General features: G+C 48.9%; 1 protein-coding gene across 1 annotated transcript in view; it reads left to right on the top strand.

Annotated features, from left to right (window-relative positions):
- LOC130124106 (potassium/sodium hyperpolarization-activated cyclic nucleotide-gated channel 2-like) overlaps nt 1-2,602 on the top strand; it is a 37,397-nt gene extending 34,795 nt beyond the window's left edge. Inside the window, exons 6-8 of the mRNA XM_056293508.1 lie at nt 76-316; nt 606-770; nt 1,662-2,602. Of these exons, the coding sequence (XP_056149483.1) occupies nt 76-316; nt 606-770; nt 1,662-2,602 (1,347 nt within the window). The remainder of the gene's footprint in view (nt 1-75; nt 317-605; nt 771-1,661) is intronic.
- The last annotated feature ends 11,382 nt before the right edge of the window (nt 2,603-13,984 follow it).

Below are 13,984 nucleotides of genomic sequence, written 5' to 3'. Positions count from 1 at the left end.
ATCATCGGTTCCGTAACCTATGGAGGTCGTAGGAGCACAGCTGATGCCTCAGCAAGTCTCTGTTTCTGTTTTCAGGAAATTGTGAACTTCAACTGTCGTAAGCTGGTGGCGTCCATGCCGCTGTTCGCCAACGCCGAGCCAAACTTCGTGACGGCCATGCTGACCAAGCTGCGCTTCGAGGTCTTCCAGCCACATGACTACATCATAAGGGAGGGCACCATCGGGAAGAAGATGTACTTCATCCAGCATGGAGTCTGCAACGTCATCACCAAGGGCACCCTGGGAATGAAACTCTCGGACGGCTCATATTTCGGAGGTATGGTCGCTGGTCTGCAGGTTGTGTTTAAGGCGTTGTCTTTGTTTCACGGCCGGGGGATCAGGAAAGCCCTGTAGGAGCAGGACCTGAGCATCGATGTTAATTCCTACTTGAATCTCTAGTTGCATATGCTCCTTTTTTGTACTATACGCAGCATTTCTTCATTTTGGCAACTGTAATGGTACCACTGCTCTGTTTTGTTGTTGTTGTTGTATTATGAAAAACCGTGGCTTGGTATTTTAGATTTTGTGTTTTTCAAGCTGGTTATTTCCCCCTTTCAACGTTTCAGAGATCTGTTTGTTGACACGTGGTCGGCGCACAGCCAGCGTGCGGGCGGAAACCTACTGCCGACTGTACTCCCTGTCTGTTGACCATTTCAATGAGGTGCTGGAGGAATACCCCATGATGAGGCGAGCCTTCGAGACCGTGGCGATTGACCGGCTGGATCGCATAGGTACTGCTGCTGCACACGATAAATTCATGGCAGAGATATTTTAGCCAAGCTATAATCCTTTCCTCCGGTTATGTTCATTGAGTATAAAAATAAAATGAAACGGTCTATTCTGTTGCCTACCAGCACGGGGATCGCCGGTTCGAATCCCTGTGTTACCTCCGGCTTGTTCGGGCGTCCCTACAGACACAATTGGCCGTGTCTGCGGGTGGGACGCCGTTTGTGGGTATGTGTCCTGATCGCTGCACTAGCGCCTCCTCTGGTCGCTTGGAGCACCTCTTCGGGGGGGGGGGGACTGGGGGGAATAGCATGATCCTCCCACGCGCTACGTTCCCCTGGGGAAACTCCTCACTGTCAGGTGAAAAGTGGCTGGCGACTCCATGTGTATCGGAGGAGGCATGTGGTAGTCTGCAGCCCTCCCCGGATCGGCAGAGGGGGTGGAGCAATGACCGGGACGGCTAGGAAGAGTGGGGTAATTGGCTGGATACAATTGGAGAGGAAAAAGGGGGGAAATCCAAATAAATAAATAAATGAAGACTTTTTTTGTGTGAGGAAGACAACACCAATGCTGAGTTCAGTTTTCTGGATATAATGTTGAAATAGGCAGTAAAATCAGCTTTGCTCTTCCCTCAGACTGACACAGGACACTGTAACCGTAGATGGGGGGGGGGGGTCAGAGTGACACCTCCACTTCCCCCATGCCTTGTTCCTGGCTTTAGGATGTACCTGGATTGAAGGACGCTGCAACGATATCTTTCCATTATTCTTCTCTGCCTGTCACATTTGGGTTTTGTTTTATTGTTTTGTTTTTTGGGCTAATCCTTCCTTCTCTCCTGTTATCTTATTTCTTGTTGCTCTCTTTTTTAATTATCGTCCCTTTTTACTTGCATTCAGGTAAAAAGAACTCCATCTTGATGCACAAGGTTCAACATGACCTCAACTCTGGCGTCTTCAACAACCGCGAGAACGAGATGATCCAGGAGATTGTCAAGTACGACCGTGAAATGGTGAAGCTGGTGGATCTGCAGCGACCACGTGCGATGTCTATGACCCCGTCCATCGGCGGTATCTTCGCCCCTCCCGGCCAGCCTCAGTCCGGCTCAGCCATCGCCACGCTCCAGCAGGCTGTGGCCATGAGCTTCTGTCCCCAGATGGCAAGTCCCTTGGTCGGTCCGGGGACTCTGCAGTCTCCTCGCATGGTGCGGAGGTTCCAGGTGATGCAGAACCTCTCCAGCCCGGTCTCCATGTCTCCTCTTCAATCTCAGCTCCCGCTGGCATCTGGAGGTGCCTTTGGGTCTACAGTTTCCAGTCCACCTGTTCAAAGCCCGCTGGCAGCTCCGGGACGGACCTTCCAGTACATGGGGGGCGTGGGGCCCTCCGGTTCCCAGCTTTCGCTGGTGCAGCACCATGCACCCAGCCCCACACAGACCCAGCAGAGGCCCGCGTCGCACAAGAGTACCCACTCCCTCCACATGGGCAGTTTGAGCCAGGATGCCCGAGCCCTGTCTGCCTCCCAGCTCTCACTCCCTCAGGAGGGAACGTCCCAGGGTGCCTCCGTGGTGCCAAGCCCTCCACCATCAACCCGCAACTCCAACACCTCCATCGGTCCACCTCAGCAACCTCACCCCAGCGCGCCGGGGCCCTCGGGGGTGGGCAGGCCAGCGGGATCTTCACAGAGGGTGGCCTTTGCATCCACGCCTCCGTCCAGCGGGCCTCCTGCAGTGGTGACAGCTGCTGGATCGGGACCTCCAGACTCTGGAGTTCCCAAGAAAGATTCAATTGTTAGCCTTCCAGAGCTAGACTCTGCCAGATCCCGGCTGTCTTCCAACTTGTGACCCTGGTAGAGGTTTAAGAGAGAGGCCTTTTTTTCGCGTGAGAATCTAAATGTTTGCTTTTAGCTCAGCCCAGCTGGTCTGTCAGCCTGGTTGTCAACCAGTCACCAACAGCCCACGCCACCAGTCATTCTTACTGGATGCACTGTGCGGTGGTGTTGAAAAGAATGAAAACAGCAACTCAAAGACTTGTGACACTATGACTAGCAGAAGTCTATACAATTAAACTTGTACAACTAAGGTCGAACTGGTCTCGTCTACTGTGCCAGCACCTTTAGTCTTAGTATCACCCCTTACACTGCTTCCAAACACCTATATTGCTGTCTTTACTGTAAAGATATGGAGAAAAGTATAATTAATGTAACTGTTGCATACTGTGTAGAATCCATGCAATGCAATCTAGCAGGAGCTGGACTTAAAAATGAAAATCAGGGACTTGAGATCAAATGACAATGACATTTTACGCTTTCAGAAAGTGTTTTGGGTGTAATTTTTTTCCCCCGTATAAGCTGTCGTAGCAAAAGAACACATGGCTCTTCATATTGTTTGAAAATAATAGTGAAAATAGTGTTTTAGACCGCTGGTCGATCTTACATCGATGTGTAAATAGTTAAACGAGAAAATGACAGAAGGATATTATCTTCATTGTATCTATCCAAACCAAAGTTGAGCTCGAACACAAAGTCTGGTTGTGTCTGTATCAACTAAAAAAAAAAAAAAAAAAAGGAAAAGAAAAAGAAAAAAAAGAAACATTGAAGAAACCGCCATTTATTTAACTGCCTTGATTCAACGTTAGAAGCCATATATTTCGTTTGCGTGTGCGTGTGCGTACTGTACGTGGGTGTACGTCTGTGCGTGTGTGAGTTTGCCGGTATGTGTTCGGTTCCATGATAGTTTCCCAAAAAAGATTGGACTCTTCTCTCTCAATTGCTCGCGCGCGCGCGCGCGCACACACGCGCTACCCTGCTTTGAGGCGCTGGCAACGACACGGGCAACCGTTCCCATTTCATCCCACATCTGGGAGGTGGTCCGCTGTTGCGTCAGCCCGTTACCCCGACCGTAGTCCTGGAGGCGAAGGGGGGACCGAGTGGTCCGAGCTTTATCGACTGGAACCATTTGTGATCAGCTCATAACTGTACACTTGCTTGTTTTCGTCCAGGTTTATTGATTAACACATGCAATATAATTCTGCAATACTCTACCCCGCCTATATATATATAAGTATATATGAATATAAATATCTATACATATGCTGTACAGGAAAGTGAATTTCGTTTTTTGTTTTTTTCCCCCCTCCTCCCTCTTTTTTCCCCCCTTTTATTTTTTTGAAAAATGTGAAAACTTAAAACAATCCAGCAACTACTGTGGCTTTACTCGAGTCCTTGTCATTCAGCGACCACCTTAACCAAAAATGTAAAAGGGAGCGGCAAGGTCGTCTCGTTCTGTCGGTCGGAAGGCAAACGGCCTAAAAACCGGTTTAGCGTCAGTCCAGCGCCCCCCCTGGTGTGTCGCTGTAAAGTCCATTTAGAAAAAGAAAAAAAGAAAAACACAATTGTAAGCTAGCCTGGACGGTGGAGGGTGGGTTGGTGGTGCGACTGGGGGAATATGGTGCAAGAACGCGTCACCTGTAAAATGTCCTTTGTGGAAGTGTCTCTATGCTGCCCATCACCCGAAACTCATATGAATGTCTCAACGTTAACTTTCTCTCTCTCTCTCTTTCTTTTTTTAGGTATTATTCAGAATTCGGGGTTATATTGAGGGTTTGATTGCATATTCTAAATGTTATTATCCTGGTTGTACTTAAAAGCCTTCTCTTGCTGAATGTATGCCATATGAGAAGGTGGACAGCTAATCAGACATAAACTGCCATGTAAATAAAGGGACGGAGATGAAATGTGTGTGAGGGGGGAGGAGGAGGGGGGGTTAAGATGCAAATGGCTGGGATGGGGGGGGATTGCTGTATGTGTTTGAGTGTCTGTGTGATCTTCCTTGTGTCTGATGATGCTCCGTTGGGTCAGAAATGCAACCCCCTTGCCCTCCCTCCCCCTCCCCCCGGTTTTACCATCAGAGGACTTTTCGTTCACTGGGTGAGGTGGAAGGAAAAAGCGAGGGAGGGAGGGGGGGCGTAACTATGATAGAGCTCCTCGGTCCAAAGCGAGCACTGAAGACCCCCCCCCCCCAGTTAAGCACCTTGTGTCGCGCTACAACCTTAAAATCAAAAATGAAACTCGATGCTCCGCTCTCACAGAACAGCCGCGCTACCTGTCCCGCATCTGTGGTTAAAACGCCAGGGCGAAGGGGCGTCGAATTGGTGTAGAAAAAAAACCCCAAAAACAATTAGGCAGCTGACTTGATGTGTAAAACAAACACCTCGTCCAACTTTTCCAGCCCAGAACTGTATCGACCCAGAGCCAAACTGTAAATCAACGTGATTGGCATTTCCCTCAGGTTGGCTGGCGCGTCGACCGGCGCGGCAGGGCCCCGCGATTGGTTCGCGCAGACTCGTTCTATCCGCCCATAATCGACTTGTTGATTTAGCCACGCCCCAAAGTTCCCCCTTGGATTTTTGATTGGCCCGGAGAGCGACGTCGAGGACGCAGTGGAGGCCGTGACGCTGGGCGGCGATTAGCGGAGCTCCCTTGACGCTGCCATTTTGTTTTGATCACTTTTCCTGAAGGCTCGTCTAAGTGCTGAACTGAAGCGTGGGCGATTGTGTTTCTCCAAGGGCTCCACGGTAAAGCTTGTAACCCCGGCTCGTCGTTAGTATGACACTCATTTTCATTCCGGTTTATTTTCTCTATGACACGCACTAAAACCTTGTTCTTCAGCATGTATTTGTTAATGTAAACTACTAATGAGACACGTTAGCCCCGAGCTAATGAGTTTGACCCTTTAGCCGAGCGGTTAGAGACGTCGCCTTGTGGTGCAGTACACCCCGTTTCGAATCCCGCACCGGGTAAGAAAATTAACCGGTTACATTAAGTTCGGGGGACCCAATTCATCAGTAACGTGGTGGTTTTTATATTGTTTGTTGTTGTTGTTTTGTTTGTTTTTTTCCTACGGGAAAGGTAAATGCCGATACGATTATGAATGACTTGAGTCCATATGAGCGAATCGCTGTTTGTGTGCTTCAAAGATATTCCAGTGCAATCAATTGGTCCTCTTCCCCGTTTCCTTTGTGCTACTACCAGAGTTTGCCCTACTAAGCTGCTATCAGGACTGTGCTGATATTATTTGAATGAGACCACAGTCGGTGAGAGCAAGATGGCTCGAGAGTTTAAGAGCTAATATTTCAGGCAATATCAGACGCTGTCTCTGTCCCATTGCAAGACTTTCATCCACTCATTGAGATACCGTGGTGTGTAATTCACTCCCACTCGATGGATGACACCCCAGACACTGATCAGTACCACCCCGTTTGAGCCCTCAGCCACGAGGCCGATATAGCCCGCGCCAACCACACACTTTGTCAAGTTATCTGTTTTGTGTCCCGTGTCACAAAGTGTGTGAAGTCCGTCGGCCTAGATCCATTCGCCGACATGTGCATGATGACGCAGTGTTGTATTTGCCTGATGACGGGGGGTTCAAAGTGCGATTGTTTAATGGTTCTTCTTCCGGACCTGGCTATGAAGCGGGATGGAAATCCCCCTTTTTGTCCGCGGCTGGCACTGACTGACAATTGTTGAGTGTGTCCGAGTTTCAAACCTCTCATTCTTGCTATACCAGATATCGAGGATGCCGAATGCCTTGGTGTTGATGTCTTAGCAAATCAGGGTATTGTTTTTTTTTTCTTCTTCCATTCTCAGAAGTGTCTTTTATTTAATGGTACATTTTGTTCGGTTATTGTTTTTACAATGTGCCCCATGCACATGGACTGTACATACCTTGTGCCTAGTATATCTAGTTTCCACATAGTCTATTTTTGTGGTATTTATGTGCCTGTAAAAATGCAAATAAGTGTTTTTTTTATTTTCAACTTGCAATATATGTACAAACGTTAGCCGAAGACTAGTATTGCTGAATTAAAATGACAATGTCAGTATATGATTTTTCCCTGATTTGGGAAACACAAAATTGCACATTTTTGTTGGTTTGAGCCTTCCAACACCATGCGCGCTGTACTCTGTGCTCATCTTCTGTACGCGTGGTATACACGGAGCTGTGGGGCACACTGTCGTGTTTTTACCCACGCCCTGCTGTGACTGGGACATTTTTTACGGCGAGACGTTGAGCTCTGGCAGTCTTCTGGCGGACATCGGCGGCCTAGACGTTAGCTTAGATGAGCTACTTGCTGCACGGAGCCAAGAAATTTGGAGCCTAAAATGCATTACGCTGACACATGAAGGCGATAATGTGCACACATTGAGGACACAAAAAAACCCAAGTTTTTAAAACTATGCGTTACAACGTTATGTGGACTTTTGGGTGCTGGTTGGACACAGATCTGGAAATTGGACATTCCAAAAAAAAAAAAAAAAAACTTCCAAGACTGAATTTGGACCTTCTGCACCCCCTGATCTTGACTCGTGGTTGCAGAGTTACCTTGAGCAAAGTGCTGTACATGATTCTTAGTGGGACCTTCAAGTCTAGATATTGCTGTGTACCAACTACTGTAAGATTATTTTACTTAGTCTGCCAGTTATACCTTAGTGTTGTAGCTACTGTAGCCTGCTTAGCTTACCTAAGCCTTCTCTACGCTTCAGGACTCTGTGTACTGTGTGTTTGAGTTTGTGTGCGTGTCTGTTTCTGTGCCTTTCCTTCTACAATGTTGGTCCCACTCGAGAATGTGATGCTATTAGCGGTTTGCAGCCCATGTGAGAGAGCATGAGAGAGAGAGAGAGAGAGAGACGTAGACACAAGCGGGAAATTCCTACACAGACAGTATTCCTCTCGTGCTTAAAAAGCCACTGTAGTGCTCTTAGCAAGTATCCTTCGCACATCCTTGGATTTGGTTGCATTCCATAAGCCTGCACAAGTCCAGTGTAGGCGTCCCAGTCTGGACACACTTTACCAGCACCGCGTAAGACGACAGCACAGTCATGCGACGCAGCGCGCATCCTCTCTCTGCGGAGGCCGGTCGGCGACCACTTCCGGCTCTGCTTGGCTCCCGTGCTGAGACGGTTCTGCTTTTTTTGTTTTTTGTTAATTTTTTTTGTTTTTTCAAAAAGTCTGAGCAACTGCAGAACTCTGGCTCTGTCTAAGTTGGTGTCTACCGCGATCCGGGTCCAAATCAGCTCCGAACCCCAACCCTATGCTACTTGTAAGATCTTAAGGTATTGAACGGATTCTCGCGATGTGGTCCGAGGACGTAGGCGACATTTTCGCCACGTCGCGTATCCAGTCCATGGATCCAGTCCCTCCGACTGACACGCAAAGGCTCGTGGTAAGGGGCTGGCTTGGACCTTGGGCGGAGGCCGTCCTTTCTGCCACTTCTTGCTGGTCTAGAACACAGTGCCACACCCTGGTCTCTCTCAATAAGCCAGTCTGTCAGTCAGTGGCCATGTTGTTTAAGCGTTCTTGACAAAACAATTCATTGTTGTGCAATAAAAAGATGAGCGCATTGGCATACCTGCTCGAGTGTTGGCTTTTATTGACTGGTGTTTCTGATTTTTGTGTTTCATGATTTAATGAGTGCAGAGTGTGTTCGTGTGCGCATTTGATTTACCCATTAAAATGACCCCTGCAGTTACGAGTTGTGCAAATAATTCTACACGCGCACACACACACACACGCAAACCTAGTAAGATAGCCTGGGACCCCCTACCCACCTTTCTCTGAGGTCTTGGTGAAATCTCTCTCCCTTTGCCTGCCTCTCTCGCTCGCCCTCCCTCGCTCTCCCTCTCACGCTCTCTCTCCCCCTCTCTCTCACGCTCTCTCCCCTCTCTCTCTCCCTCCCTTTCGCTCTGCAGACAAGGACTCTGCTGCATTCCTGATGAGCTGTCTGAACTGAGTCTGAGATTGTTGTGTGTGTGCGCGCGCGCGTATGTATATGTGTGCGTGCGCGCGTGTATTTGCATGGCAGCAGATTTAGACCAGGTTTTGTATTCAGAGAGGAACAGGGGAAAATAACCTGTTAGAGAATAAGCCTGTGTGTGTGTGTGTGTGTGTGGGAGGGAGCGTGTGCGTCAGAGAGGAGGGCAATCCAAGGACATACTCCTCTTGCAGCCCAGGAGCAACACCCACCCGTCCCCTTATCTCCCTTTTACTTCACTCCCACCCCTCAAACGCCGACCCTTCCTCACCCCGTCAATCCTCTAAAGACCCTCAGCAGATCTGCATGAGCACGGAGAGGGGGAGACAGGAAAGAAGTGTTCGACACCGGGCTCGTGCGTGTTGTTTCCTCAATGCTACATGCTGCTGTTACAAATGTGAGAACAGCCGCAGTGCGTGTCGATAGCTTTACCTTGACATAACATGGTGCTCTCTCTCTTTCTTTCTCTCTCCCTCTCTCTCTCTCTCTCTCTCTCTCTCTTTCTTTCTCTCTCCCTCTCTCGCTCTCTCTCTCTCTCTCTCTCTCTCTCTCTCTCTCTCTCTCTCTCTCTCTCTCTCTCTCTCTCTCTCTCTCTCTTTCTTTCTCTCTCCCTCTCTCTCTCTCTCTCTCTCTCTCTTTCTTTCTCTCTCCCTCTCTCGCTCTCTCTCTCTCTCTCTCTCTCTCTCTCTCTCTCTCTCTCTCTCTCTCTCTCTCTCTCTCTCTCTCTCTCTCTCTCTCTCTCTCTCTCTCTCCTGTTATAGATAGAGGGATCCATTTCACTGTACTACATTAAATTCAGGAAGCTGCATCCCATCAGTCCCTGATTGAGATGGTTAGGCGATGCTGTGTGTTGGTTGCTGGTGCTGGTGGAGAGGAGAGCTTTACCTTGCATGTGCAGGTAGAGGACTGTGTCCTCTACCTTGTTTCCGCTGCAATGCCGGTCCTCTACTGTGTCCCTGGGTGTCCTACTTCCATTAATCATATCAGCCTCCCCGCTCCACCCCTGTGGCTGTTTACCTCCAGAGAGGAATTTGCTTATTTAGTTGTTAACTGGCATCCTCCACCCACCTCCCTATCAGTCTCCTTCCAAGCCCGTCGCTTTGCTCTCTGGGAGGTCTGTTCTCAGTGAGCTATCTACATGTTCATCATTTTATCATTCTCGCAGTGCGGATAGTTGTTAGGAACTGACACAGAAACGTGTGTGTGTGTGTGTTCATTGTCCACAGCTCCCCCTCTTCTTTCACCCCTGTCCCTCCTGCCCTAACAGCTTCCTCTCTGCTGATGCTACCTTAGCCCTGTTTGCCTCCACCAGGACCCATCTGAGGAAGACAAGACAGCCCCAAATCTGAATGTCAGGATTTGCATTTGGTTCAGTATGTGAATCCATGAATGACTCAGACTTGGGGAGAGAGTGAGAGAGACAGCGAGCGAGCGAGAGAGGAGAGAGAGAGAGAGAGAGAGAGAGAGAGAGAGTATTGCATGTTACAGCTGCAAGCAGCCTCAGTGACATCACAGCGGTGGGGCAGCGAGCTGGGGAGGAGCTGAGAAGTGCGTCAAGATGAGACGATAACCCAGAAAAAACAATACAGTAGCAGACAGGAAGGAAGGCTCTCCTGGTCACCTACTGGTTACATCAAATTAAAAAAAAATCAAAACACACAATCTAATTTGATTCATTAGTGCTCCTCTTTCATCCCCTTGAGACCCGTTTTAGTGTCTTATGGACAACTATCCAATTAGGCTGCAAGTAGTTCCTGGACACCATCTTTTATTCTAAATTTCCCTCCGACTGATCAATGGGCTCTTCATTCAAGGACACTTGCAGCCTGCAAATCTAATGACACTGTCCAAACTGCCATTCAGTCCAGGCTTCAGTGACACACTTACTGCATACTGATTCAGTGGAACACAAAAACCGAGACCTCCCCCCCCCCCTTTACAATCTCCATCACTTGTGCTCAGTAAGCCAAGAATTTATGCATGGCAGGCACCCCGGTATATGGCCTGTTATATAACTTCTGATGACAGTGGATTACACAACACTAATTACGTCGAATCCATGAATACACACAGTGCATACATCACACCACAAACAAGAGCAGGGGTTTCAAACAGGGTGGACGGAGTCTAGTCTTGCAACAGATTACAGCCACACTTTAAGTGTTATGAGCACTTAAGATCCGCTTTTTGTGTCGTATTAGACACGCGTCATAGCAAAAGCAGGGGGCGAACTCACGTGAGAAACCCAAATGAGCCAGCTAGCTCCAGCTCACCAGGAGTAACTCAGCGGTATCGCTTGCCACCCTCTGCATTTAACAATTAGGTTAAGCTGAAGATTTCGGGCTGCAACTTTCCACACCAAGCTCCAAACTAATTAATGGAGGCGAGTGCCCCGAGAGGAGGCGCAGGAGCTGGAGGAAGGCTGGCAGATCAAGAGCAAACACACCACAGCCCTCAAAACCGCAGCATCCGGCTCTGTGCTTTCATGTGAATTATGCACATTTCTAATGTGCTTCACTAAGAAATTATGAAAGCCCGGATGGCAGAGAGATGCGATTCAGCAACGTTGCACACAGGTTTGAGTCGGGGGTGATATCACGTCTGCACTATCTGCTGGGTTTTGTGCTGCAGAGGTCGAGAAAAAAAACCGCCAAAAAAACAATGCACCAAGCCCACAGGAAAGAAAAGCTTTTTGCAATACATGTGTCCCTTCTTATAAAGGAGAAAAAAAGAGAGGAGGAGGAGGAGAGAGGACAGCAGTTGGCTGAAGGGATGTCGGCGCTTTGTAAGCAGCTGGCTCGAGCAGCCTTCCATGCATCTGCTCTGCTAAACACTTCCCATTACAGACGACCCAGAAACGTCCATGAACCCCTGGCCGACAGAGATGGAGTGAGAGGGGGGCACAGGGAGGGAGGTACTGTCGGGCAAAGAGAGAGGAAACAGGGTAAAGCAGAGACGGGTGGACAAGTAGAGAGAAAGCAAATATGACGCATGGAACAAAAAAAAAGAAAGGAAGAAGCTCGGAACTTTTTCTACCTTTATTTTCCTTTGACGCAGTTTGTCTTGTTAGCAAAGGGCTTAATGCCTGCTGTTTGTTAGGACCTTTCAACTGTGATTGTTTTGTGAAAGGAAACCAAGCCCCCCCCCCCCCCCGCCACCGCCGCTAGATAATTTCACTCCATCTTCCTTGCTTCATCCAGCTCCACAGATAATATTTGCTCTGGGCCGCCCACTGAAGTGATGAGAGCCAGGACAATGCTCTGGCTTCTGAATCATCTCATCTGTTCTGCTCTGTCAAGGTCTGTACTCAGTGACAGTGGGGGCAATTCAACACTGCACACACACTCAACACAGGTACATGCGGGCATGGACACGCAACACACATGCACATGCATGACTCAGCACAGGCACACGCGGGCATGGACGCGCAACACACATGCACATGCATGCGATGCTGCAAAGTGAAAATGCATTCATTCATGCAAGCACTCCTGCCATTGAAAAAGCTGACTGCCTCTGAATGGCGCAAAACCGTTTGGCATTTCCCATCCAGCTGGAAGTCACCACTCATCCTTTATGTGTGCGTGTTTTCATCAGAGAGACTACTTTCTGAAAAGAAATGCTTATGATGAAATCTCATAGTTGTTTTTTCCCCCTCCCCTTTTTCTCCCCAATTGTATCTGGCCAATTGCTCCACTCTTCCGGGCCTTCCTGGTCGCTGTTCCACCCCCTCTGCTGATCCGGGGAGGGCTGCAGACTACCACATGCCTCCTCCGATGTCGCCAGCTTTTCGCCTGCCCTGGCAGTCAGGAGTTTCGCCAGGGGAGGATCACGCTATTCCCACCAGTTCCCCGCGCCCTGAACAGGCGCCCCAGACCAACCAGAGGAGGCGCTAGTGTAGCGACCAGGACACATGCCCACATCCGGCTTCCCACCCGCAGAAACGGCCAATAGCCTGGGTGCGTAAAATGGTGTCGTTTCTGACGACTTCCGACGTACGAGTGCTTGCCACAAGAACTTCCGGTCGGGTTTGTTGAGAGAAGAGATGGTTTTGTTTTACACTCGCTGTTTGCAGGACCTCCCTAAAATCACGGTCAGCGATGTGCATCGCACCGTGAGTGCTTCCTTGGTAGCTCAGACGAGCAAAAAATAAAAGGGGTTTAAGATGTACATTTCGAGCTACATGGACAACTACGAGGGTGAGTAACGGCATCATTAGAACTATGCTAGCGCTAGCTAGCTCGCTAACTAACGTTAGCTGGCGGCCTTGCAACTAACGTTACCTCGCTACTTTGTTTTTATTAGTCAGCTAATGTTGCTAACTTACGTCTACATTCAAACTCACAAAATCGGTGACGTTACATTCTTGACTAACGTAAATCTGTCTCTTTTTCAGTATCAAACAGATAAACGTACAGGAGAGGTCAGCGCTAGGGCGACCTGCTATAGGTCCATGAGAAAGCATGAGGAACAAACACTATTTGAGAGTAGGAAGATGAGCAGTTAGCTAGCTTACACGGTTAGCTAGCTAGGTATAGTTCTCAGTCATGTTCTGGGGAGTCGGTGTTACCAGGGTTTGGATGGTAGGCAAAACACCAGTCTGTTTCTTTTTTTAAAAAAATATCTGCACGCTTTTGAAATGTAGTTGCAGCATGTTTAGCATGGCGTCCCCAGAAAATGGCTTGAGTGTTTCTGTTCCATGTCAGATTTTCCACTCACCTGATGAACTGGGTTTGGAGTACTCATTCCACGCCAAGAGTGTGGGGACAGCTCCCTTCTTGGGCCTCCTTAACACACCTGTAGCTGGCACAGCGAAATCAAAATGCCGACTACACACTTTTGTACTCTTGGTGGCGGTGAATTCGTCCCTCCGAATCGTCGCTAGCCACTTGGCTCTTTCCTCGCACTTACTAGTGTAACCGGTTATTTTCTTGCTCGGTGCGGGATTCGATACGAGTTGTACTGCATCACAAGGCGACATCACTAACCGGTCGACTAACGGGTTAGCTAGGGGCTAACGTGTCTTATTTGTAGTTTACACTAGGGAATGAATGGAAACTCAGAAGAGAATTATAGCGCGCCGGATTCGCACACGGCGCCACACAACAGCGCTCAGTGGCGCCTGATTCACGCCGTTGATACTTGAACGTCCCTTTTTGCCCTGCTTGATTCACTGATTTTTCGGACGAAATTAAGATTTCGGACCGGTAAGCTGGCAGCTAACTAATGAGTCAGTAGGACGTCAGCATCCGGTGGTACCGGAAGTCCTTATAAAAACAGACACACCCGGAAGTTCCGCAGCGCGACGTTAACGCGCCGAGCCTATTGTGAGTGTAGGGACACCCGACGAAGCCGGAGGCAACACGAGCCGCCACCCGGACGCCCCGAAATCTCATAACGTTTGATGTTGCAAG

The sequence above is a fragment of the Lampris incognitus genome, chromosome 14 (genome assembly GCF_029633865.1).
Source record: "Lampris incognitus isolate fLamInc1 chromosome 14, fLamInc1.hap2, whole genome shotgun sequence".
In the NCBI taxonomy this organism is placed as follows: domain Eukaryota; kingdom Metazoa; phylum Chordata; class Actinopteri; order Lampriformes; family Lampridae; genus Lampris; species Lampris incognitus.
The sequence above is the reverse complement of the archived record's forward strand: the minus strand, read 5'-3'. Positions and strand labels throughout refer to the sequence as shown.